At 41.1% G+C, this 24,832-nt stretch overlaps 2 protein-coding genes across 2 annotated transcripts; both read right to left on the reverse strand.

Moving 5' to 3' along the window:
* Positions 1-825: 825 nt before the first annotated feature.
* Positions 826-11,741, reverse strand: LOC108100112 (lipase 3). Its single transcript, XM_017203861.2, has 5 exons — positions 11,054-11,741; positions 4,726-4,903; positions 3,948-4,309; positions 3,671-3,829; positions 826-1,783 (listed from the first exon to the last, which is right to left on the reverse strand). Exons 1-5 carry the CDS (start codon positions 11,288-11,290, stop codon positions 1,112-1,114), a joined length of 1,608 nt encoding a protein of 535 aa, XP_017059350.1. The 5' UTR covers positions 11,291-11,741; the 3' UTR covers positions 826-1,111.
* Positions 11,742-19,991: 8,250 nt separating this feature from the next.
* On the reverse strand, positions 19,992-23,271 carry LOC108100111. The gene is made up of 2 exons (XM_017203860.2): positions 21,629-23,271; positions 19,992-20,955 (listed from the first exon to the last, which is right to left on the reverse strand). Exons 1-2 carry the CDS (start codon positions 22,830-22,832, stop codon positions 20,165-20,167), a joined length of 1,995 nt encoding a protein of 664 aa, XP_017059349.1. The 5' UTR covers positions 22,833-23,271; the 3' UTR covers positions 19,992-20,164.
* Between the last annotated feature and the right edge of the window lie 1,561 nt (positions 23,272-24,832).

Here is a 24,832-nt window from a genome sequence, read left to right on the forward strand (position 1 = left end):
CATAACAGATTGCCTTGGTCTAGCTTATTATATTTAATTAAATCATATTATTATTAATTTCTTATGAATCAATATAGCTTTTTTTAAGTCAGTAATAAAATAGCTTTCCAAATCGAATTTTTTATTTTTGGCAGATTTACTTACAAATATTTTTAAAGTGTAGTTCGGGTGGGTGTCCTGTGGTTTCGATTCCCGCTGCGGCCAGGATAAAGTTTTGCGCCCTGGCTGTCGAAATGAGTTGCGTTTTAAGTCGCAATTAAGCGTCGGTGCTGTTTGCTGCCTGTCTGCCGCTCTTCTTGAAATATTTCTCTACCTTCGGCCAATTCAACTCACAGAGGTAGAATTAAGCCACAGTGACTTTTCCACCGGAAGATCCATTTGCTTGGCTTTATAAACAGTTCATACTTCAGTCTGTTATTACAAAATTTAAAACTCTTTTTTTATTTTCTTGGTTTAAGACCGTGTTGATATTCATTTATATTTTAAGTGTGCAACTGGGCGCAGATAGAAATTTTAACCAAAATATCGTTGCATACCTTTGCATGCCACATAATCAAGTAAAATGTAATCTTCATGTAATTAATCGTACATTTATTTACTGCTAAATAAATAAATAAATTATTGCAAATTTGTTTATTTGTTCTAGGTGTTTCCCTATTCTATAGAAATTATTATTTCAAACCTGAGTTTTTGTCTTCAATTAACTTCGATTTAAAATTCTGCTCCCCTGCTCAAAAAATCATTTAAAGACGAGAATTACAATTCAAGAACCCACAGATAGTAGAACACCAGATTTTCTTAAAATATCTCTTTTATTAAACATAAACGTACATATAAAACTACTCATAAATTTGTACACATAAATTAAAGTATTAGGAGTAGCACAGAAGACGGATCTAACGATTCTGGTTGAAGAGGTGGCCGCATCGGAATTTGGGCTTTCTGTGGGATGATGATTGTTGGATGCATGGGAATGGATTGCGCCTGAGTGATTGCACCTGGGGTCCTTCGGCCGAAGGACCTGGCGATGCTGCGATCGGTAAATTGTTAAAAATGTCATCACAGTCATATGAAATTGGAACGAAAAGAGCTTGGCCATTCGGCGTCAAAGTCACGCGGGAATTTCCGTTGTGCTGGTGGCGGTGGTGGTCAGGATCTCGTCCTCAACTGCATCCTCGTCCGCCGTTATCGTCGAAGGCGTGGCTGTGGTTGGTGGGAAGGAAGGTGTGGCAGGAGCCAAGGTTGTCGCCCTGGCAATCAACTCCATTCCCAATCCGTGCGGCAGGTGCACATTGGCCGGCAAACTCTCCATCATCTGCTGCTGCATTTGTTGCCGGATTTGCTGGCGCTGCAGCTGCATGGCCAGGAAATTGGCCAAATTGGCCGTCAGCTTGGCCCTGTGGTTCTCCACCCTCCGCACATTGCGAACCAGTCGGTTGTACACCAAGGGCTTCACATCGATGGCCCACAGGAAGTCCAGGTGGTTGAATCGCTCCATCGGCACCAAGTACTTGTCGATCACATTGGGCAGCTCCCTCGCCAAGCGATCCACGCCGGTGGTGGAGACCAGCAAATCGTTCACCGAGTAGTAGAGCGCCACCGGAACCTTCACCCGGGACAGGTCGTAGTCCGGCGGAGTCATCCGGTTGTACTCCAGCTGGTTGCGCAAGTAGCCGCGGTCGAACTTCCGGAAGTGGCCCGACTTCATCAGCTGGCCAAAGTGCTCCAGCTGCTTAATCGATGCTCCCGACGGCGTGTGGCTCAGCATCACGGGAAGCATTGTCTGAAAGGGGAGAAAAGCTAATTTTAATATACATTTTGTATTGGTAAATACACGAGATAAGTGGTGTGTAAAAAAGCGTTTACGGTGGAGAAAGGACAAGTATTAAAAACTTAATAATTGTGATGAACTAAGAGTGTGGTGGTGTAAAAAAAATAAAATAAAAGTGACTTTCACTGCAGCTGAATGGTTATTTTAACTAGAGCTAAGATAAAGATAAAGCCTGCTAAAAAAACAATTCAGGTTAGATAAAATTCAAATCCAATAAAGATTGTTTTAACAAAAGTTGTTAAAATTAAATTATTAAAATAATATAATATTATAATATAAATAATATTTAATATATTTTTGTTTTATTTTGTAAGTTTTTGAAGTGCAACAGTTGTCATTTGTTGGACTTTTTTATTCAAAAGAAATGTTTTACAAATTGCAAAATGTCGAACTTTCTTTAATAGCTCACTAATTTGATGTTTAAATAAATATATTATGGAGCATGTAAAATAAACGGAGCTACATATTATATTTTGAATTTCAGTAAGTTTCTGAATGGGAGTTTTTTTCCGATTTCAATTGTATTTCCCAGTGTTTTTCCCAGTGCATGGCTGCGCATTCTGCATTCTACACCTGTTCTTGAACAATGTAACAACGCTCGTCCCATGTTTCGAGTGCCCAGCATGGCATTAGCGTCCTATATATTCTCGGTAAGGGAAGGGGTGGAAGACTTATCCCAGGGTCCTGTAGTTGGGTTCATGTTGGGTCAGGGAATCGCGCCTAATTTGCATGCATTGTCGCCCGTTGTCGGTGCTTTGGCATCCCGGCCGTTGCCAGTTAATTATGCCAATTTCAACAACGCCGACGAGGACAACACGAAGATTCCGCCCACTCTCCGTGGCCCGCTGACATAATAGATAATGACACCCTTTCAATGCCAGATACCAGGTCAGGTCATCCACATTCCCCCCTCGTCCCCAAATCAACCAACACTTGCATGTTGTTCAAGTAATTTAAGCCGACCGCACTTTGTGGGCCATAATTTTGAATCTGCGGGTGTTTAGCTTGCGGTCGATTATCGGGCGAAGTTTTGCCAGGGCGTTGAGCATATTTAATGCAAACATCGTGGCCGCTGGGGGATTAAGATAGGGTTTAATTGCGTTTAACCCATCGATAATTGCAGTCCCCGAATTATTGCATGCGACTATTTGAATTGGAACAGAGATTGGGGTAAATAAAGTTTCCAAAAGGAAGGTTGAATTTGGTCTGTACAGCTTGTGAACTGGTAAACGGTCGTCGGCAATTAAGGACATTCCGCTTCGACAGGTTGAGGCATAAACTGAAATGCAAACTATCCAGACCGACAATCGAATTGAGGCGGGTTAATTAAGTGCCAACTTAATGAAGACAATCGGCGGGACACACAAATCGATGACTCTCAGCCTGCCAGGCAAGTCACGCGAAATCGTGGCCAAAACACACCCGAAATGCAATTCCATTCACGGTTCTCAACGCTAGTCCTAATACACAAGGCAAAACAGGATATGTTTTACTGAATTTCCAAAAAAAAGATCAATATACCTACTCTTTTTGAAGAAAACAAACTATAGAAACTAAAACTATATTATACAGAATTGTAATCCAATTTTGTCTGGACTACAAATGAATGACAATCTTACTGTTTTAAATATTTTATATTTGAACTCAATTAAACTTAAGTTAACTCCTAACATAGGCACTCCATGGCAAAGGTTTTCTTACTGAATTATTCTAATCGTATCTAAATTTCTTATGTGACTTCTTACCTCAACTTCTTAAAGTGAAACCTCTAAATGGTTTATAAAAGTATTAAAATTCAAATAAAATTCAATCCCCTTTTCGGCGCAGTGCCTGGCTTACTTTGTTCAGCTGTTCGGAGTTGTAGCCGGCGACCAAAAACAGGATATTCGAGCAGACGTCCTGCGTCATGGCGTTGTCGTGGCACACAACCTGGCTGTGGTCGACTAGGAATTTGGTGTTGGGCATGAATTCCGTGATGCGCAGCATTCGTGTGGCGGCCTGCAACAAAAATGGAATCAGAGGGGCATGCAACAAACACGGAATGCAAAATGGAAAATGAGCCAGCCGCAGCAGCAGCTCCTGCAAATCCAAACCCAATCTGCCATCTGCCACCCACCGTGAGGAAGTCGAGGAAGAGCACCAGAGTGCGGAACAGGGGACTCTTCATGTCGTGGATATAGGCAATTGGGGCCAGGGCGTGCATCGAGGTTATTTTCTGAGTGTACGAGGGCTGTTCGGAGCACAAAACCCAAAATATGGCCGTTCCCTGGGAGTGGCCGATGTAGTGCACCTGCTCGTATCCCGTTTTACTGAGGATATAGTCGATGTTGGCCGGCAGATCGTATTTGCCCATCTCGTGGAAGGTGAAGTCCCAGAACTCCTGGTAGTCGCTGTTTAAGCTGGTGTGGTTCTTGGAGTAGCGATTGCCACGGGAGTTGCCCATCCAAACATCGTAGCCCAGATCGGATAGCATGTAGCCTGGTTAAAAAATAAATTGTTATTAATACATAATTTTTATCAAACATTTCTTTGGCAAATATTATAAAAGTTTATACAAATCAACGAAAGTACTGCTGGACATTATAAGCTTCTTGTCTGAAAATATTAATAGCCTTCAAGGTTATATTATTAAAATAGAAAACATTAATTATTAAAACTTAATTCAATTCTGCAATTCTACAACTCAAATGCTTTTTTGTGAATTTAAATATTTTTTTTTGAATTTAAAAGGAAAATGCATTTTAAGCCAATTACAAAATATTAATCTAAAACTCAATTGTTATTTATTTTAAAAATTAAAAATAGTGTAGATTGCTCAGAAATCGTAGTATTTAATGTATTTTCAAAAAATTAAATTATTTGTTTATTAGATCTTAAGTTGTATTAGAACTTACCCAATCCGGATTTTGGACCCATGAGCACCCAGGTGGCCGAGGTATCCAGGATGCCGTGCATCAGCAGAACGGGCTGAGCTCCCTTCTTGGGTATCCTGTGCATTTCCAGGATATACCCGTCCTTCGTGACCACCGTGTGCGTCTCCGACGGATATCCATATTTGCGTATTAATTTCGGCTGTACGAACGCCGACAAAAAACCGGAAAAAAATTTGACAGAGGAAGAGAAAGGTGTTAGAAGTGCAAATCATGGCAGTGTGAAATTGAGTTGCCCTGGTCCATGTTTTTTCCACCTGCCCGCCGCTCTCTGCTTCATCCCCTTTGCATTTTAATTTGCATAGTTCAAATGGAGGAGCAGGTGCGGAGGAGTCGGTGCCATCGGCAGAGTCATCATCCCCAAGAAGGGATTCGTCTGGCCCTAACCACAGTCGTTTTGCAATAATGAATTTTAATTTGCGGCATCAACAAGTTAATAAAGTTACCAGATCCAAGCTGCTGTGGCTGAGTTAATTGCTTGTGGCTGGATTGGCACTGAATAACTGGGTTATGCCATCTCAAAAAAGGCTAAAAGACTTGGCGAAGTAATTTACAGCCAAGCATTCCTGCTCGCATTTTGCCAACTATAAACTGTATTGGCTGGCAAGTACGATTCCTTATAGAATTTCTTTATTGACACCGCTGAAAACAAAAGTATCGAGCAAACTATAAAAAGTGTTCATCATTGGAGACGCTTTATTGGTGACGCAAAGTCCACGCGGCCCTCTGAATAAGTACAACGCAAATAGTTGAACCCAGTCACGTATCACGCATACGCACCGTATGACAGCATACTTTTCTTCCTGCTGCCTAGCGAATTTATAGGTTTTTCAAACATTCGTGATACGTTTGATAAGTCTGGGCGATTATGTAAGCCGCTCGGGTAGTGGGTGGCCGAAAAAAAGAAAAACTTATAACACAATTGTTGAAATTAAGTTATAAACACGCGATTACCCAAATTTCCAGGCAAACAAACAAGCCGGGCGAAAAAAAAACGAGTGAGAGAAGTACAGAAAGAGACTCTCTGCGAAGCCGACTGGCATTTTAATTAACCTTGGCAGCGAATCGCCCCTGCTGTTGTTGGCCAGAAAATAGTATAAACACTGCAATTGGCCAACTGACTTGCCGGCTGGTTGGACAACACGAGGAAGTGGTACGCAAAGTAAGTCAGCGAAATCTTTTTTCCTGCTCCGTTTCTGCATGTTTTGTTTTCGTCCGATTTTGCCAAATACTCGAGCATAAATTTGCCTTATATTTATTTAGTTTTTTGCGGTTTTTTTGGTTTTTTTTTTGTTAATTTCCTTGCCTTTTGGTCTTACGTAACTTCTTTGTTTCGGTTTGCCGAAAAAGAATGAATGAACGTGCGAACGAGGCGCAAAGAAGCCGCAGAAAGCGGCTTGGCCAAGCCCCGAAAACAATTGCAACAGCTGCTGGCGATGCTACCCGGTGAAGTTTTTGTTTTTCTCGGCTTGACACACATTTTGCGAAACAGCCGGCCAATATTTGCGAAGAGCCGAAAAGGCGTTGAAAAGCCTCTCAAAATGCAACAAAGTGTGGCCGGCAGCTGGATTTTCCCGCCCATCGGAGTTGGCCAATCTCGAAAAGTTTTGAAATTCACACGACAAACGATCAGTAATAAAAGTTTTAGCAATATTTATCTTTGACAAGGAAAAATAGCATTAGGTAGAGACGCAATATGCTGCAACTTATAAAATAAATTGTACCTACAAATACTAGTGATTAAAATAATCACTGGCAAAATATTATTATTTGTCGAATATAAAATGCCTACCGAAATTCGCTTTTTTTATCAGCAATAACTCATTGTTAAAGGTTTTTGTTATAAAACAAACATTCAATCATTCATATTTTATAATTTTATTCACTCGCAACCAATAAACTGGGAACCGGCTATGAACAAAAAGACAAAAGTACAATGGGATTGCACAAACATGTAAATGTTTGATTTAACGTCAATTTAAAAGGCACAGTAAATAAATCAAACAAATGGGCAGGGCAAACAATGTGCGCAAATGTTGGAAAAACTATAATTAAATAAATAAGAGTTCGAGGGAGACCCACTGAAAAAGTAAATGTTGAACTACACTAATTTCGACCTGGGCCAATACAACAAGATGAATTGTGGCTATTTCTCTTTTACCTTTTCGGTTTCTTTTTCCATATTTTTACTGTTTTGCTAACTGAACATTTCGTTTGTTCGGTTTAAAGCCGCAAAAAATTCATTAGCACCTACAAAATTGTCTTGAGTTGCGATTAACATAATGCTCATCATGACCCACTAATTTTTGTGTTTGCCTGCCTCCGGTTTGTGTCCATGCTAATTGGCAATATTGTGTGAGCTTGATAGTACAGTGAAAACTGGATTACAGTAATCAAAGAATATATTTTTATATTTATTTATATATATGTTTTATATTTTTTTGTATTTAAAATGCTAAAGCTTTAAAATCGATTTTCTTGTTTTAACTATATTTATATTTTCAGCACTCAATTTTTATATCTGATTATCATTAGGCTATATTTACTGTACATTTGGTATTGCATGGGCCTTTGGGTGTGCATGAGCTTCCATATTTTCGTCTGCTTTGTATTTTTCCTCGACAAACTCAATGCAAATTTATAGTGTCAACGTTTGGGGGACTCTTTTTGGGGGCTTTGTGGCGTGCCTTTGATTAATTTGCATGAAACACTTTTGCCGCTCGAACTTGAGCTGCGATTGTCAGTGGATTTGCTTGGGAGAAGACCCGACCAGTAAAACAAGCCACTCGTGGATGGATGGACGGATGGATGGTCGGATGGATGGGCTCCGTGTCTATATTCCACTCTGCGGCCATCGCTCATTTGTAACTGACCTTGATATTGACTTCGGCTTTTATCACAGTCATTATAATGACCGCCGTTCGAAGCGTCTCGATGTCAACGCCGCCGACCCCAACCAGTTTTTCCTCCTCTCGTTTGGCTTCAGGTCTTCGGCTGCATTTTCTGTGCCGCCTTGCCGACTTTATTCCGCCGACTGACATCGTTTTAATGACATCGAAATCTTAGAGGTTAATCACATTTGAACTCTGCTCTCGCGATGACTGATAAAGTGGAGCATCGTCTTCAAAATTATGCAAATTACTTTGATCGATTAGGGCTGTTAGAATAGCATTAAACGGTAATGAAAAGAAACAAAGAGTTCACAATCGATTGATGTCGATTTAATGATTAATGTTATATTAAACGGTTCTTAATTTATTAAATGTCATATTTGATATATTTATATAAGTCATTATTTTATTTTAATTAATCTTATTTTAAAAGAAAAAAAGAAAAACTTTGGGTTGCTTACAAACCAAAAATTAGTCATCAATGGTTTAGTTATTGATGATTTGGAAATCTATTTATTTTAAATCATCATCTAAGACATTCCAGTCTTAGTACACATTTTAATTTTAGTTATTTCGTTAAACATTTTAAATATTTATTTATGTATTTTCTAACCTATTAAAGGGAATTGCTCTATTTGGTGGGAAAGAAAACATTTAGAGTGCTTCAAGTAATTTAAGTGGCTTTTAACTTTTCGTCTGTGCAATTTGTTTTGTAAGTCATTGCAACACCTAGTCGTAATCAGTCCAAACGACATCGATGTGCCAATCCTTGGCATGTTGGGCCCAAAACAAAAGACAATGCGGAAATCTTTAAATTCAAATTAAAGCAAAAACGAGACAATTTTATGCAAAACAAAGCGAAAAATATCCAGAGCCGAGCCAAATGCCGAAACTATTTCCTTATTATTGGGAGGCAAAGCCTTGGGCTTTCTTCGTTGACATTTCGGTGGAGTGGTGGGGAGGTGGCGAAGAGGGGGTGGGAGGGGGTAGTGGGTGGTGGGCGGAAGGCGGGCAGACTGCTAACCCATATCTCAAAGTCAGTCAAGCGCTGCGGACGTGGACAGGTTAGCCTAATTGCCCGTTGATGATTGTGTAGCGTTGACAATTTCAATTTGTTACTGTCTGCGCAGAAAGGTGTCCCCCGAAGAGATGTATATATAAAACTGTGTATATATGTATATCTGGCGATCTTCCAACCCCCGATTATGCAATTTGGCAACGTGCAGAAAGACGAACTTAGTTACATTGCAGACACGCATTCGAAAGCCCAGCCATGACTTTGCATAAGATCCACTTGAAAAGTGCGGCGGCACTTGGGTTGACAATATGCTATATATACTCACTCGTATATATATATGGCACATGTCTCCCTTTATATTAGTTTCTGGGTCTGCGCAACAACAGCTCGAATCACGTAAATCGCATAAAAAAAAAGTTACGTTATCTTGGGCAAATGCACACTTGAACACTTGTTAATAACTCTTTTCCTTCGAGTTCGCTTTGGTTTATTGGCTCTGTTCATTTTCGCCTGTCTGTTTGTTGACCCCACCCTAAAACCGATTGGGTAATCTTCAGTTTGGTGTGATCTCTGATATTTGGCTGACAAAATCTGGTGTTTCTCGGACATGTTGCCATATGAAATGCAAATTTCCTGGCCTTGAGTTTGTGGCTCGTATTTGGAAGCCCACGGAAAACCTGCGGCAAACCACAACAATTATGTGAACGCCCAATGAAAATGCTGATCTAATTGCTGGGCACGTGAGCGATGTAAATGAGCTCAAGGTCAGTTCGCACTATCAATTCTTAAAAAACCGAAAACCAAAAACCGAACTTATTTAACGAGCTTTGATTTCTGTGACTGCCATAAAATGCTCGCTTCGTATTGAACGGAAGGCCAAGCCGGCTTTTGTTTTGTTGTAAGTGGACTTGAAAATTATAAACAAATAAAAGGCAAACCTGCTTTGATTTCACCAATGTGTGGAATCGTAATTCCCCTATGCAGTTTTAACATGGTTACAAATATTCTGCCACTTACTTTAGTGTTACTTCACACTTCGGCACTGCAGACTCGTAAACCTTTTAATTAGCCTCGACTCTAGAAATAAATCCATCTGTTACGTACCCGCCGTTGAGTTAACATGATTAACGCCATAAAAAGGCTACGAAATCCACACAAGTTACGGCGGCTCCCCCTTTCTCTCGGAAAAAGGGGAAAAACAAAGGGAAGTCGGTGGAAAGTGCACTGGCAACTGCACTTGATCACGGCAGGTGACCATTACCAAGTGCCACCAGACGGCTTAAATGAAATTGGTAGTAGTTCTCAGAGTCAACGAACCCCGAGAACGAAAACTTTCTTTCGGCGGCGGGGAGTGATAAGTGTAAATTTATATGACACACAAAAATGTTCGAGCAAAGTAAATACCAGAATAGAACGAAATAACGCCCGAAAGAAAAGCTAAGGAAACAAAACAAATATCGCCGTGGAAAACCAATGTCAATGCGAGGGGGGAATTCAGGCGTGGAGTATTGACCGACTTTACCTAGATAAGTTGGTATATCGAAACGGCTTTCATAAAAAAAGAGAACTGAAGGTATAGGTCTTAAAGTCAACAAAGGGCATTCGTATTTACGGTTTACCTGCCGAGTAATAATTTACTTGTTTTGATTACACTTTTTACAAACAAACTGCTAAGAAATACAGATTTTGGCCCTTGGAAGTTAAATTCATCACCTTCAGTATCTACATTTATAACCCATTTTGTTAATGATATCAATAAATTATCAGGATTTTCGAACAATTACTTATGTTTTTTTAAAATGCCTAATGTGTAATGGCAATAATGGCAGTAAAATAATAATCGATGGCACAAGCAATTTTAATTTATCATTTACTTGAATGCAAAGCTTGATTTCCTCAGCAGAAATACTTTACATTTCGTGTTACTTCACAATATTGTAATGAAGACTGGTAAACCTTTTAATTAGTTTCGACTCTAGAAATAAATCCATCTGTTTATTAATTGCAAAACTGAACTCAAGACAAGTATTACTTTCGTTTTTCGTAAGTAAACAGTATAAATAATTACACACTGCACTTTGCCATAGTAAGAAACAAAAGTTTTAATTTAGGTCTTTAGATTAAGGTAATCAAATATTCAGAAAGCCACAATTAAATGCTCACTCGAGGTGCAAATTAAAAAAGGTTAGTAAACTTTTGTCGACAAAAACGATCAAAATTAAACTGAACTCTAACACGATTCGGTTCAATGTTTAAATGACTCTTCCCACAATCTGAGATGTTTTAATTATATAGATTTCTTAATGCTTTACTATAGGGAAGGTTTTTCACCTTTAATAAAATCTAAGAATATTATAGATTCTTCTTTTTCGACGAGACTCACCGTGATGAGGGAGGCATCCTCGAGGACATCCGACTTGAGGTTCCTTCCGCCGCCGGCGAGGTTTGCGTTGCTGGAGAGCAGCACCGAATTCAAGAGGTTCTTGAAGCTCAGCGAGGTGTAGCTGAAGGGGGAGAGGAGGGTGAAGGCGCCGGCCCGCCCACAGACCTCCAAGGCCACGAGGCAGTGCAGCAGCAGGGTCAGCAGCAGGCGACCCTTGACCTCGACGGTGGGCCGCATCGGAAGGCCAAACAACCGGAGCACTCACACGAAAAGACAGCCAACCGGGCGACACTCACTGCGCACTCACGGCGACACTCACTCCAGACACTCACTCTGGCGGCCAGACACTCACTCAGTCACTCGCCGACTGACTCACGCTCAGTCGGACACACAAAATGGGGCAAATTGGCAAATGCAACAGTTGCTTGCACTTAAGCGTAACGGTTACGTCGCCACTATCTTTTTTTTTTTATTTCTCCCGCTTTCGTCACACTCGTCAGTTACGTGTGGCGCCTCGGCACTCCGAGTGTCTCTCTGGTGTCCTTTTGAGTCAACTTGGTGGTGGAAACTACGAGCAGTTCCCACGGAAGCACGGCGATCGGCACGGGATTCCGGGTAACTCGATCTTCGGATCTTCGCGGGTGGAAACAAGAGCTGTGATGGCAACCGTCTGGCTTGGGATTCGTCGCTCGACTGGCAGATTGGTAGTGAGTTTTCAGCTGAGCTAGGCTCGATTTGCAGCCACGATCTGCGGGCCAACTTGTTCGAGCCGGCAGTTGTGGATCGCGTGCTTGTGGAAGGTTAGATATAATCAGCTCAAGTGCGGATTCAAAGCGGGCTAAAGCTGCTCTCGATTTGTTTTATTTTTTGCGCTTAAGGCCTAAGTGTAATTTATATGACACTCGTGTTGTGTTTGTATTTAAGGTGCACTGTAGATATTAAAAAAAATTTAGAAATATAGTTTACATATAAGAAACTTTTTTTCTCAAAAAAAAAAAAAATTGGCTCTGGCTTGAAAATAGTTGTTTGTTTTATGTTTTATCCCGAGCAATTTATCTGAAATTTTTGTATTGTAATAAATATGTACAAGTTGTCTTATAATTGTTTAAATAAAACCCCTTAAATGTTCATAAACAGTAAAGGTGTTCTTAATATTTTCAAAAATTAAAGTAACGTTAAATATATTGGGCAAAAAAACATACAAATAAAATATTTGTTAAAATTTTTTTAAAGTAATCTAATTTATTATCATTAATCACATTTTTTATAACGTAAATTTAAATGTAATAATTTTTTTAGTTGAATATTTTGAGGTACCTAAGATGATTTCCATTTTGAACAGTTTTTTTCCAGTGTCGACCTAACCGACCTAGCTCAACTTCCCCAGATTAGTCAGCTGATCGGTTGGACTTGTTCGACGCCCCCAATGCAACACAGCCACTCGAAGTTTGGCGCGTGCCGATCAAGTTTTTTGCCTAAGTCTTTCGTTTCGTTTCGATTCGCTTTCCTGCGGCGGCAAAAGTTTGTCGGTTGGACGTGGTTTGTCTCTGGGTTCGATCCGTTTGGCCGTCTGCCCGTTAGGCGTTGGACTGTTTGGCACGTCCCGAGCTTCTCACTGACTCGGTTGCGTGTGTGGCTGCCGCCAAGGTAATTGCAATTGAAGCCCCCATCCCAAGAGCCGCACGGCTGTCGAAATATTTGGCCTGGCATCGGGTTACGTCTGCATTTGGCCAAATTAAAATGCAGGCTGAATTACACACGATTTTTCTTTGTGCCGCGCCTGGCTGAAGGCGGCACTACGGGAGCAGACATACTGTGGTATATATCATCGGGACCATATCATTGCGCTATTTGTTGTGATTGCCCAGCATTTGTTTTGTTTATACTTTGCCGTCTCGTTGGGGATCATTCCCGCGTTGCCGTTGTCACTGGGCCTTGTCTTTGGTTTCAACTTGAGTTTCAGCTTCGGGTTTTTGGTTTCTGTTCCCACCAGATTTTGCAACGATCTCTTCCCGTTTATCTCGGATTTCTTGCCGCACCGGTCGGCCTTGGCCAACCAATTTGTCGGGCCTTCAATGACAACTGCAAAAGCCCGGGCATTAATCATAAATTCAATAACCATTTTTACATGCATTCTTACCACATCCCAGCAGCCATCAAAAGCTGGTAAAATAAAAGTGCAAAAAGTCAGGGAAGCTTTGCTATATGAAATGCCCTCGAAGAATATGTTAAAAAAATGTTTTTTATTTTTGAATGTAATTATACATTTGCTTGCATCTTCGTTAAATAAAATGTATAGTGCCGGGTAGATATTTAAACAGTTTTTTTAATATATTAGGTTGCAGCTAAGATTTCTTTAAAGTTCAAGACCAGACATTCGCAGTTCGTAATAAAAATTGAACTGAGTTGCTCAACAATTTGGAATGATCATATATGATCTGCAATTTCAAGGCGAGCAATTGCACTGCAATGCCTTTAAGTGTGCAACAGAATCGCATGGCCATCGGAGTTGGACTTGGAGGAATGTCATGAACACGTGCCACATGCAATCAATTGTGGGGCAGGAGCAGGGCCATCAACTTCTTTTTTTTTCTGCCGTCCGGCTTCGTTGATTGTTGCTGTTTTGCGGTGATTTTCGTTATTATCTCTCTCCGATTGTAACGACTGCAATTACCTGGTGTTTTTTTGTATTTGGCTTTGCCGAGATTCTTACAACATTTTGTGCGTTGGATTTTCGGGCAAATTATTCCAGCAAACAAGGCAATACTAAAGCGAGGTGTTGCAGGATAACCCATTGTCTTTGGTTTCTTAAAAATAAATAAAATGAAACAAGACTTAGAGGTAAAGCATACATTATTAAAATGTAAATAACTTTGCTGGTAGTAATAAAGACAGAATGTGTTTCTTTACTCCTAAGGTCATCTTTAATTTTCGTAATAAATCTTTTCCAGACAGAAAACTTTAATGAAGCGCTTTCCATGCTCAACACTAATTGCTGTGCCCTGGAAAATTACCCATTGTTCCGTAATGGGTTAATGCCGCCAATCTCAAGGTCGCAAGGCGCAAGTTATGTTGTTTATTTTTTTTTGTAAATTGTTTGGCCACTGCAGTCGAATTTTTGTAATTTTTATTTATTTTTTGCTTTGCTCTTATCCCGCAACGCAGCGTGACACTGAAAATTATTATTCAGCGCAGAGGGGAAAAGAGGAAGGTTGAAGGGTCCAGGCTTTTTGCCGCTCGTCGGTCGTCAATTTCTCTGTTGTCCTCAGCTTCTTGATTTCGGCCTTGGCAGGAGTGTATTTGCGGTTTATGCGGTGTTTGCCTGATGGTTGACACACTTTCCGGCCAAGCATCTCATTTCCATATCATCTTACACTCGCTCGCATTTCCATGGTGTCAGAAGTGCCCAATTAGCGCAGTTGACATCGCTCCGGGTTGGGTTTAATTATAGTGCTTACACTTTAATGGCCCTTAATTCGCTCCCAATTGTTCCGAACTTCTAGCCCGGGGGAACGAACGCCTGAGATTCGCTGGCCCTGAGCTAACAAACCTTTTGTTCTAAGGCGTCAAAACACGAGGTGATTAATTCCTTCATAAACAAATTAATTTTAATACGCAACTTAGTGCTAGAAAGAAAAAGTTCAATGGTGATATAAAACCAACACGAGAGAATCCTAAGTAGCCATTATAGGAGCTACCGGGCGATAAATTTCTTCATACAAAAATTAATTTTAATAAACAACTTAGTGCTAGAAAGAAAAAAGTTCAGTGGTGATATAAAAACAACACGAGAGAATCCTAAGTAGCAATTATAGGAGCACGTTTCAAAATTAAATTAGCTATTGTTTTCAGTTCCTTTACCTTTGTTCAGGTGCCACATTCTTCATAACTTTATTAAGGGGATAAAAAAAAAATACCGATTTTATAAAATGTAACTCGTATAGATAATCAATATATTTTGGAGGCCTTTCATGAACATATTACCAGTGATGAGAATTAGCTAGTGTAAAATATTTCTTAAAAGGTAAACATAAATCCATAATACCATTATACTTAGTCTTAAAGATTTAGTTCTTAAAAACTAAACAGTATTTGAAGGGAAAAACATTTTAAAGGCTAACCTATTTTGTGAGCCGAATTGTGGCTTTGAACCATTTTCTCGTTTTGCAAGGCCCACTTAACTGCATATTTTTGACCAAAATCAATGTTTGGAATCCAGACTAACTTCCATGGGGAATTCACCCAGCCTCCCACTCTACAAAAGGATCCGCCTTGTGGGTATGCAAACCGCCACTTAATTGTGGCGCCTGTCGCACACCCACGTTCGAGTCAAGAAAACAGCAATCCCGAGCCAAATAACTACAATCAGTTCGCCGGCGGCAGAAAGTCCGACTTGGTGGGGCGTTTTCTATCACCCAACTTGGGGTCTGCGTAACATGGTAGTTTTGGGGCATTTCATTAGCGGTCTGGTCTCTTCTCCTGCGGCCGATAAACAGGTGACTGCTCCGTGACTGACTGACTGACCGACTGACTGGCGATTATGTAAAGCGATTTCTGGCACTCAGAAACCAAGGGGGAACCCTCGTCGTCTCCGACTATTACTGTCATCAATATTTGGTAACGAATTCCAATTGCCTGGCATTCCAATTTCGGGTTGATTGCACTAACTATTTTGCAGTCGCAGATGCAGTGGCAACCCACTCGGGTCGCTTCTCTCCATCGACTGGCCTGTTATTATATAACCTTCCAGCCGATCGGCCGAGTTGCTCCGTCTCTTTCCCTCTTCTCGCACACAATTTTCCAAAGCGAGAAAACTCAGCTAATGGCGGCATCGAAAGTCGTTTTAAGTGTACTCTTTGCAGGCGAAAAGCTGAATAATTTACCCAAGTTTTTGGCCAAATATTTGAATTCAATAAAATTGGGAATACAATTAATTCAGACTCTGCTCTTAGCTACAATGTTTATTAGAAGTTTTCCCAAAAATCTGTGTAATATCTATTTATTAAAAAAAAAAAACCACAACAACAGTTAAGTGTTATTTAATTTTATTTCAATAAAGTTGTTTGCTGGTTTGAAAATCCCAAATTAAAAATAAAAGAATTTTTTTTAAGCTTTGTAATTAGTAAGTAATTTGAAAGATTGAATAAAATAATATTTGATAGGAACTTTAAGTAGTCAGTAATTTAGTTAATTGTGCATTTCTGCAATATTTGCCAACGTTTTGCAGCAGAGCATCTCCACTTCTTGTTGCCAAATTAAAAAGTTTGCCGTTTTAGAGGCAACTTTTATTTTATTTTGGCTTTGACGGCGAAATTCAGGCAGCAACGAGACATGAGACATGAGGCATGAGGCACGAGGCAGAGCCCCAGCGGTGCTGTTTGTTTGCTTTTCCGTGGCACAGTAATAGCAACAACAACAGGTGGGCCCGAATGCCTTGCCAGATTTGTCATCCGCCAGAAACAACAACGAAAATGTTGGTAAATGTGTCATGGTACCAGGCAACAGGGTCTGTTCCTGTTTACATTTCTTGCAATATTTGCCAGCAAAAATGCCAAAACAAAAACAAATTCACAGCCAGCCGGTTTCTGGTTGCCCCTGCTGCGAGTGTTTTTGATTTTTATTTTTTTTTGCTACTGTCTCGATCGTTCGATTGACACATATCCCATCCCGAAAAATTGCTGAGGCTGTGGATTGGATCCCAGGAGATTTTCTCTCGCTAAATGCGAATTCTAATCAACGTCTTGTTCAATTTGTTACCACTTGTTACAGATGACGAGGCAGAAAGATGGCATTGTTATGATATGATAGGCGAAATTGTGAGACAAGGTGGGGAAAATTAGTAATGGTGTACTATAAGTATTACTAAATTATTCAAAACGAAGTAAGCTTAAAATACTGGTTGCTTTTTGGAATATTTGAAAATATACAACCCGAGTTTTTAGCCTCTAAATATCTTGTAAACTAGTTTTGCATCCGATAGCTGTTTTTATTTCTATTACAAAACGCACTTGCTGCTTATCGAAATTTATGTCTGTAATATACCTACTTTTTCGATTCAAATTTGGCTAAAATTCAAATTAAAGCTCTGCTAATTAGATGTCATAATTCCCCAAGCAGGTTCTGGTTTTATGAACTGTTTATGGCGGTTCGCCCCCTTCATCGCACACTCACTTTTTGTGACACACAAAGTGCGCAAAACACGTAACAATTAAAAACATTAAAAGCGTTTTATATAATTCCGCAGAGACAGCAAAACAATAAGCACTTCACACGCTTTAAACCTTTTGCGCTGATCCCCAACACACCCTTTGGGAAATCTGAGTCTAGTTTTGACACAACTTGGACAGACCCGTAATAAGTGGCATAAAGACAGCCATCCAAAGCCAAAAAATAAAAAAAATGTTTATTAGGCTTTGACAAGAAAACGATCGCAAAACGTATAGCCAAACATTTTAAGCTGGCAAATCGTAAAAAGACTTTTGCATCTCATATATAATATTTTTATACGAAATGCAAATCAAAATTTTTGAAAATAAATGAACATGATTAAATATCTTAAGTACTAGCTTATATTATTGAATACTTTAAGATGTTTTTGTGTGTTTTTCAGACTTTAACTATTTGAAACTACCTGTGTATTTTGTGCAAGTGAGCGTTTTTGCCGAAATTATGTTAATTGCACAGATGCAAGCTGCATTTGTATCCGAACCTGTGTATTTGTATCTTTGCGCCGTAGATGTAGCTTTATCTGTGGGCTATGCGAATGCAAATTAGTCGCCAGAGTTGAGAGTTTGCCCTGGAGAATGTGTTTTGGTTTCGGTTTGGGTTTGGTTTTGCCACGCATAAATTTCCTTACGCCTCAGCGATTCGAGCGACCATTTTGCAGAAGGCCCAAGGGGCAGGGTACGTGGAAATGCGAATGTTTATGCTGAAATATGTTGAAAGGATACTTTATTGAGCGAGAGCAATTGTAGGGAAATAATGCTCGCCACAAAGTTGCATAATTAATTTGTTTACACAGTTGTACACAAACCCAACGAAATTTTAAAGGGGGTGCAGTGCAGCTAATAATAATGTTGCAAATGGGCAGAGGCTTCGCTAACAAAAATATCATTTAAACAGCTTGATATCTAATTACATCAAAATTAATATAACTTAGTTTTGTAGCTTAAAATTGTAAAATGTAATATTTTTCCCATCTTTAAATTATAAATACAGTATCCTTGCTTTCTGCTTGGAATTCCTTTTCAATAGAAAGAGAACCCAAATAAATCTATTTAATCCATGATTTCAAGTGTTGTTCATAAAACATATGAATGCTATGAAAAAATTTAAAGCCTTTGTTTTATTTTAATACTTCCTTCTATTCCTTCAAAAGAAATAAAATATTACAGTACGTAAATTACAAAAGTGCTTTCTATAATTGCTTGTTTATTATGACAATAAAAAAATATCAACATCTTTATTTAATGTTATATTATAGAAACACTTAAAAATTCATTTTTCAGTCGCAGCTCCTCTGCAATCAATTTCCCACACGAATTTAATGTCAGGCTGTCATTGAGCCGCAAATGGATGGTAGATTCCGACAAGGGTTATATCATTAACTGAATCATCGATAAAAATGTCCATTTCCCGGCCATATTTATTTATTTATATTCAGCGCCATTTGCCTTCTTCTGGGTCTATTTGTGTTTTTTTTTTTGGATGGCGCTGCTTCTGTTTATTCAGTGTTTATTGTTGCTGCTTATATGCACATTTCCGGACTGCAATCGGGTAAAATGCAACAACGCCAAATGTTTTACAGCCAGATAAGAAGTTTAATTTATGCGAAAACATGTTTGAAGCTTCTGCCGTCCGCCGTTCGCCGTTTGCCAGCGAAACCAGACGCCAAAATGGTATAAATACAGTAGATATCCATGTACGAGTAGTCTGGTTCCAGGATGTGTTGGGCCTTGACCACGCCCCCAAGTTCACACGCCCCCTCGCTGATATTGACCTTGCACGCCGGCAAACTTGAAACCCAAACAAAGTTACAGCCCAACAAAAATTGGTCATAAATTTTGGGACGAAGTCTCTTTTCCGTTTTTGTGGTTGTCAATGAGTGGGATTTTCTGTTTTTTTTTTTTTGTTCAGTTCAGTTGGCGCTGCTATTTATTTATTTAGCGCCATGTTTTGTCTAGACTCCGCTGACTGACACTGCGGTCGGGCGACACTCTCTCCGATATTTGTCGAGCGATAACTCCTTTTTATGGCCACCCATTGTCTGCAGCCAGTGGCAGCCGTGGCAGCAGTGGGTTCTGCCCCATCGGATTTTATGCCACTTCCGTCTGGCAGAACCCGAAAACCGCCAACAGGAGGAGCGTGCCTCTGCATAAGCAGGCTGGCAATTAAAAGCAAGATTCCACACATTTCTGCCCGGCGGAGCTGGAATGAGGATCGCATCATTAATTAAGCCCGGAAGTGTTGATAGTTCCTCCCGCTCCAAGCTCTGATTTCCCATTTCCACGGGCAGACAACTTGCGTTGGTTGCAGCAACATGTTGCAGAAGTATTTCCCCGGCAGCCCGCAAGTATGCAGCAAATGGAGCTTATACTTAAAGTCTGGTTGCAGATTACTATGGATTTTCCCCCTGGGAAGTATTGCTCTACCAATTTATATTAATGCCAAGGTTCATCTTTTATACACCTGTACGATGTAAATTTCAAAAATGGTTTAAATATAATTAAAATTTGAACAGAGAAAATAAAGAATAAGTTGTTTAAACTTATATTTGCCAAGTGAAATTTTTTAAAATATTTATGATTTCGTATGCTATGATTTATTCATTATTATTTATTCTCATTAGTAATGAGTTATTATTAATTGAATTATAATATATAAATAATAGGCAGCACATTTAATCCTTTAAGAAAAACCCGCTGGGAGTTTTTGGGCTATATTTATTACACTTATAAAAAAAATACAAAAAAAAGGTAGGATATTTCAAAAATAAATTGCAAATTGCAGCAACGTGTTCCGCCGGTGGGGTGCGGACTTCGGGTTCCATCTTTCGGCATCCATTGCACTGGGGTGCACCACCACGCACCGCGTTGTCCCCCAAGGTCAAGGTCACTGGTGGTGGAACTGCTGGCCGGGCAGCCTGTGCATCTTGCGGCGGTGCATCTTGCCCTGCTCGTGCTGCTTCACCGACTTGTGGTGGTTCATGGTGATGTTGCACGTCTCGCAGAAGAAGGCGGCACTCGGATCGTTCACGGCCCGTGCCTCCTGGCGTGCCTGCAGGATCTGAAGGGCCAGCGGACGCAGTGGGGCCAACGAGCCATCGAAGCTGGCCAGGCCCATGGCCACGCTGGAGGCGCCAGCGGATCTGGTGGCATGGACGGAGTGCACCCGCCGGCGGTGGAGTGCCCCGGCCATGTGCATGGCCATCTGGGACTCGGAGGTGATGCTCACGTCGCACAGCTCGCACATGAGCAGCTTGGCATTGGTGCGCACCCACTTGCCCTCCGCATCGAAGTAGCCCTCGCCGTTCGGACGCGCCGCCTGGCTGGCCACCTGGCGGTGCCTCCGCCCGAAGAAGTGCTGCCGGGCGTGCATCAGCGAGGTCAACTTGAGGTCACACAGTTCGCAGTAGAAGTCCTCCGGACGGGCGGTGCGCAGGTAGCGCAGTGCCTCCTCCGCCTCCACGTCGCCATTCCTCTTCTGGGTGCCCGAACTGCCGCTGAGGCACTGGCGAATCAGCCAGGAGCTGATCCTGCGGTCGTGGGCACGCGAGGCGTAGTGGTCCAGGGCACTCTGCTTCGAGCGGATCACCGTGTGGCACAATGCGCAGTAGTTGCCGCGGAAGAGCGCCCGCAGCTCCTTGGGAATCGGCGATGAGGCAGCCGTGGATTCCGTTAAATCTGAGGGGAGGAGGTTGTGGATTAATTAAAATATGCATGGTTACTAATGTTGAGTATAAAGGCAATCTGAAGGTAGTAATTGTGGTTTAAAAAAATGTATATAATTAATTTTAGTGATTGAATAGTTAGTTGCGGTTATATATTGTTGAAGAGCAAACTAATTCTCCCATCTAAAAGTTTTCACTTTTTTCGTGGTTTAAAAGTTTTCACTTTTATTTGTCATTTAAATTACATATAATAGGAACTAATTTATCTAATTATGGTCATGCTTGTTTAGATCAACAACACAGAATGTTTTATAAAAAAATACAGCTTAAAGTAGTTTTGCTTTAAATATTTACTTATTTAATATTCTAGAATTTAATAAAAGAACTGTTTCTAAAGGCTTTCAAAAATATGTTCATTCATAATATTACCGATAATACTAAAACACATATTTTATCCTGTTTCAGTTCGAAGAAATGCATAATTCAGGCGGATCTTAACCATTTAATAATACATCGAAAATAGTGAATTAATTTAAAGTCGGTCTATTTTATAAAATTTTTTTAGGTACAAGCCTCTTTTATTTATAAATTATACAAATGAACAAATTTGTAATAAACTCCGGCTAAAGCAGTAAAATCGATTGGTCTACCTTTCAGAATTTAATGAGTGGAAGGCCTCTTCTCACCTGTGAAGTTCGGCAAGGACGATTTCACCTGCTGTTCGATGGACGCCTCCTGGCGCACTCGTGGCTCGATCATGGCCACTCGTCCTTGGATCTGAACTGGAACCGCTCTCTGTCCCTGCATTTGCCTGCGGACCTTGTCCTGATCGGAGTAGGCCATCTTCTGGTCGCTTGGCTTGTAGCCGTTCTTGGGCTTTCCGCTCTCCTTGCTGACGTATCCGTAGCCGGGAAGATCCTTGTAGCCGTTGAGTCCTTTGTGCGGGGACACAACCTGGCTTTGCTGGCTTTGTTGGCTTTGTTGGCATTGCTGACTTGCTGGTTTTCGGCTTGGATGTTGCACGCTGTAGTGCTGCTCCCTCCTCACCCCATTTGGTACTCCGTTCGAGCGGTAATTGATTTTGGGACGATGCAGCTGCTCCCTGGGAACGTACTCATTGTTGCTGTCCAGGCAAAGTTCCGCCTTTCTGCCCTTTTTCTCTGCTGGAGGTTTCGGCAAGGCCTTCACTCCATTTACGGCTTGTGGTTTCTTATTGGCCGCAAACTCATTGCTTTCGGTATGGCAAGGCTGGGCTCGTGGAGGAGCGCTCTCCTGGCTCCTTGGTGGTGTTTCCTCCACCCAAATATCCGAGTAGTTGAGGGGACTGACAGTCTGCTGGTAGAGCGAGGCCACGAAGTGACCCCTCACGGCATCCGGAGGTTCAGTTGTCATTACTGGATCTGTGAGGGAGGCCACATCCAGTCCGTGGCGCTGGGGATTCTGGCCAAATATGTGGTGCATCGAGCACTGGGTCATGATCAAGGGAGATGGCGGAGCAGGTGTCCAGGGTTCGAGGGAACTTCCCGGGAAAGCCTCCAGGATGGGACGTCCGTGCATGGGACACGGTGGCCTCTCCGGTTGCGGAAGACGCAGTCCCAGTGACTCCAGAGTTCCGGGGAGCACCCACTGCTGGGGCTGTTCCTCGTCCTGGGAATCGTCCTTCGGAGGCCAGCCGGTTGGCGGCACATTCACCTGGTAGTAGTACACCGTGGGATCGTCCATGCGGCGCAGCTCGACGAGCACGGGCAGGTGGCCCGAGGGGCAACGGGGTTGGGGTTGCGGCAGGGCGGCGACCTTCCTCACAATATTCTTGGCGCACTGCATCGCAATCTGCTCGTGGACCAGCGGCACAGGCAGTTGCTGCCTCATTTCGTATCGGCGGGACCACATGTCCTGGAAACCGGATAATTACCAATGCTTTCGGGGATCTCTTATGCGTTTATTTTGGACTCGTCTGGGAATCGGTGGACCACGTCCTTTAGCTAGCACATCTGGTCCGACTTCGTTGCTCCGTTCGATGCGTTTCTTTGCTGGTTGGTTTTTTTTCTCTTTTTTTTTTTAAAGACTCCTTCGCCAGTCGCTTTACATAGAAAATAGAGAACTCTGGATGGTCGTTGAAATCAGAAGGGGTTTCAATACACTTGGGGTCGTCGCGCCAAATTCCTCGACCGCTTCTTAGTTTTTGTGCTACTATTTTAATACGAAATGTTGGCAAGACATTTAAATTTGATGGGAATCGGTGTTTAAAATGTGTGAACGGTTTCTCCACCAGTCGAAAGCTACATAACAAAACACAATTTCTGTCCGGCCTTGTCTGAGATATAGATGAAATGTCAAAGCCAGCCGAGATTGTTATCGTTTCGCAGTGGTGCATTTTTCCATTAGTATTGGCAAATTGACAGTGTTTGGAAAGCGTTCAAAGTGGGGTTTCTTAGAAAACTGGCAGGAAGTGTGGGGAAATTGTACTGTTAAATTATAATTTATATGTTAATGGTTGTTTTTGTATAACTTTATAAAGTAATATTTAAATGTTGATTTTTACTTTTTTAAGGTTTAAAATATAGAACTCCTGCTCTAATTAACTTGTAACCTTTTATGTTTGATATTACAATTTATAGTTTAATTTCGCAAAGGCCTAAAATACACAACTCCTCATACATATATTTCCTAAAGACATCTCGTGATTTATTTAAGCAGAATTTCCATTAAATTCAAGCCTAAATCCTTCAAGGACGCGACCCTGTTCAATGCGAAGAGGACGGTTGTCCCCAAGGGTCCTCTTTACGCACACGCAAATTCCGGGAAAATGAGTTGGCCGGGCTTTAAACATTCCCGGAAAAGTCGCAGCATGTGAAACAAAGAGGGAAAATATGCCGACTCGAATATACATATGTGACTGCCTGGGGACATTAAAATAATGTTAAGCGCGTGATTTGGCTGGAGTATCCTTGGCATCAATTGTCAGCGCTTAACCGGAGGGCAAGTTTATCGGGGAGGAAAGGACGTCGCACCTGTGGGGAAGTTTCCGGGGCAGGCTGACAACGATCCCCACTGCCAACATCAATAACACTAATGGGAAAAGGATAAAGATAAGCATTAAATAACACACGTACGCCGGGCCTTCTGGGGCTTACAGTGGGAAATTCCCCTCCCAGTAGGGCCTATCATATGGAAAGTAGTGCTGCCAACTAGAAACTACCTCAAATAGCTAAAATTAAGATTTTAACAGTCTTGGGATTAAAACTTGTTTAATAAGTTCAATTGGCAAGTAATTCGCTGATGATGCATATTTTTTTGGGTTCCATTTTAAAGGAATTTTACCTGGAAATATAAAAAATATTGTTTGATTATTTAAACCTTTTTAAAGAGAACAATATATTATATAATATAATATTAAGTTTTCAACAATTTCATTTTTGAATAAATTTTATTTTTTACTTTTTTATTAGAGCTTAAATGATATTTAATTTTGAACAACAAAATAAAACAAAACAATTTTGAACATTAAATAAATAAACAATAAATTTACTATAGTTAGATTATAAGTTTTTCTTTTACATTTTAACTGTGAACCTCTCTACTTTTAAAAATAGACAAAACTAGATAGAAAATAGCTAAGGCGCCAGTGGTGGAGCTGATTTTGTGGGTGGCCTGTGCCTCGCGGCGTGTGTACGTGGAGCTGTTAAGCGACACGTTCCACCGCCCTGGATTTCGCACCACCACCCTCGGCCATCTTTTGTTTGCTCTGCGCATTTTTCACATTTCGCGTTTCCGCTTCCGCTTTTCCGGCATTGTCGTGACTCCGCCGAAAGAAATGTGTCACACACGTGAGCAATTTAAGGCCTTGGTCCCGGCTTCCTCGCGCCTCATTTCGATTGCAAACTTAATTT

Source organism: Drosophila ficusphila, unplaced genomic scaffold, assembly GCF_018152265.1.
Source record: "Drosophila ficusphila isolate 14025-0441.05 unplaced genomic scaffold, ASM1815226v1 contig_291, whole genome shotgun sequence".
NCBI lineage: Eukaryota > Metazoa > Arthropoda > Insecta > Diptera > Drosophilidae > Drosophila > Drosophila ficusphila.

Coding starts and splice junctions, on each gene's coding strand:
- LOC108100111 (XM_017203860.2), bottom strand. CDS start 22,832: ATGTGGTCCCGCCGATACGAAATGAGGCAGCAACTGCCTGTGCCGCTG. Junction 20,956..21,628: donor GTCCTTGCCGAACTTCACAG/GTGAGAAGAGGC, acceptor TCCTCCCCTCAG/ATTTAACGGAATCCACGGCT.
- LOC108100112 (XM_017203861.2), bottom strand. CDS start 11,290: ATGCGGCCCACCGTCGAGGTCAAGGGTCGCCTGCTGCTGACCCTGCTG. Junction 4,904..11,053: donor AGGATGCCTCCCTCATCACG/GTGAGTCTCGTC, acceptor GCGTTCGTACAG/CCGAAATTAATACGCAAATA. Junction 3,830..3,947: donor TCTTCCTCGACTTCCTCACG/GTGGGTGGCAGA, acceptor TTTTTGTTGCAG/GCCGCCACACGAATGCTGCG.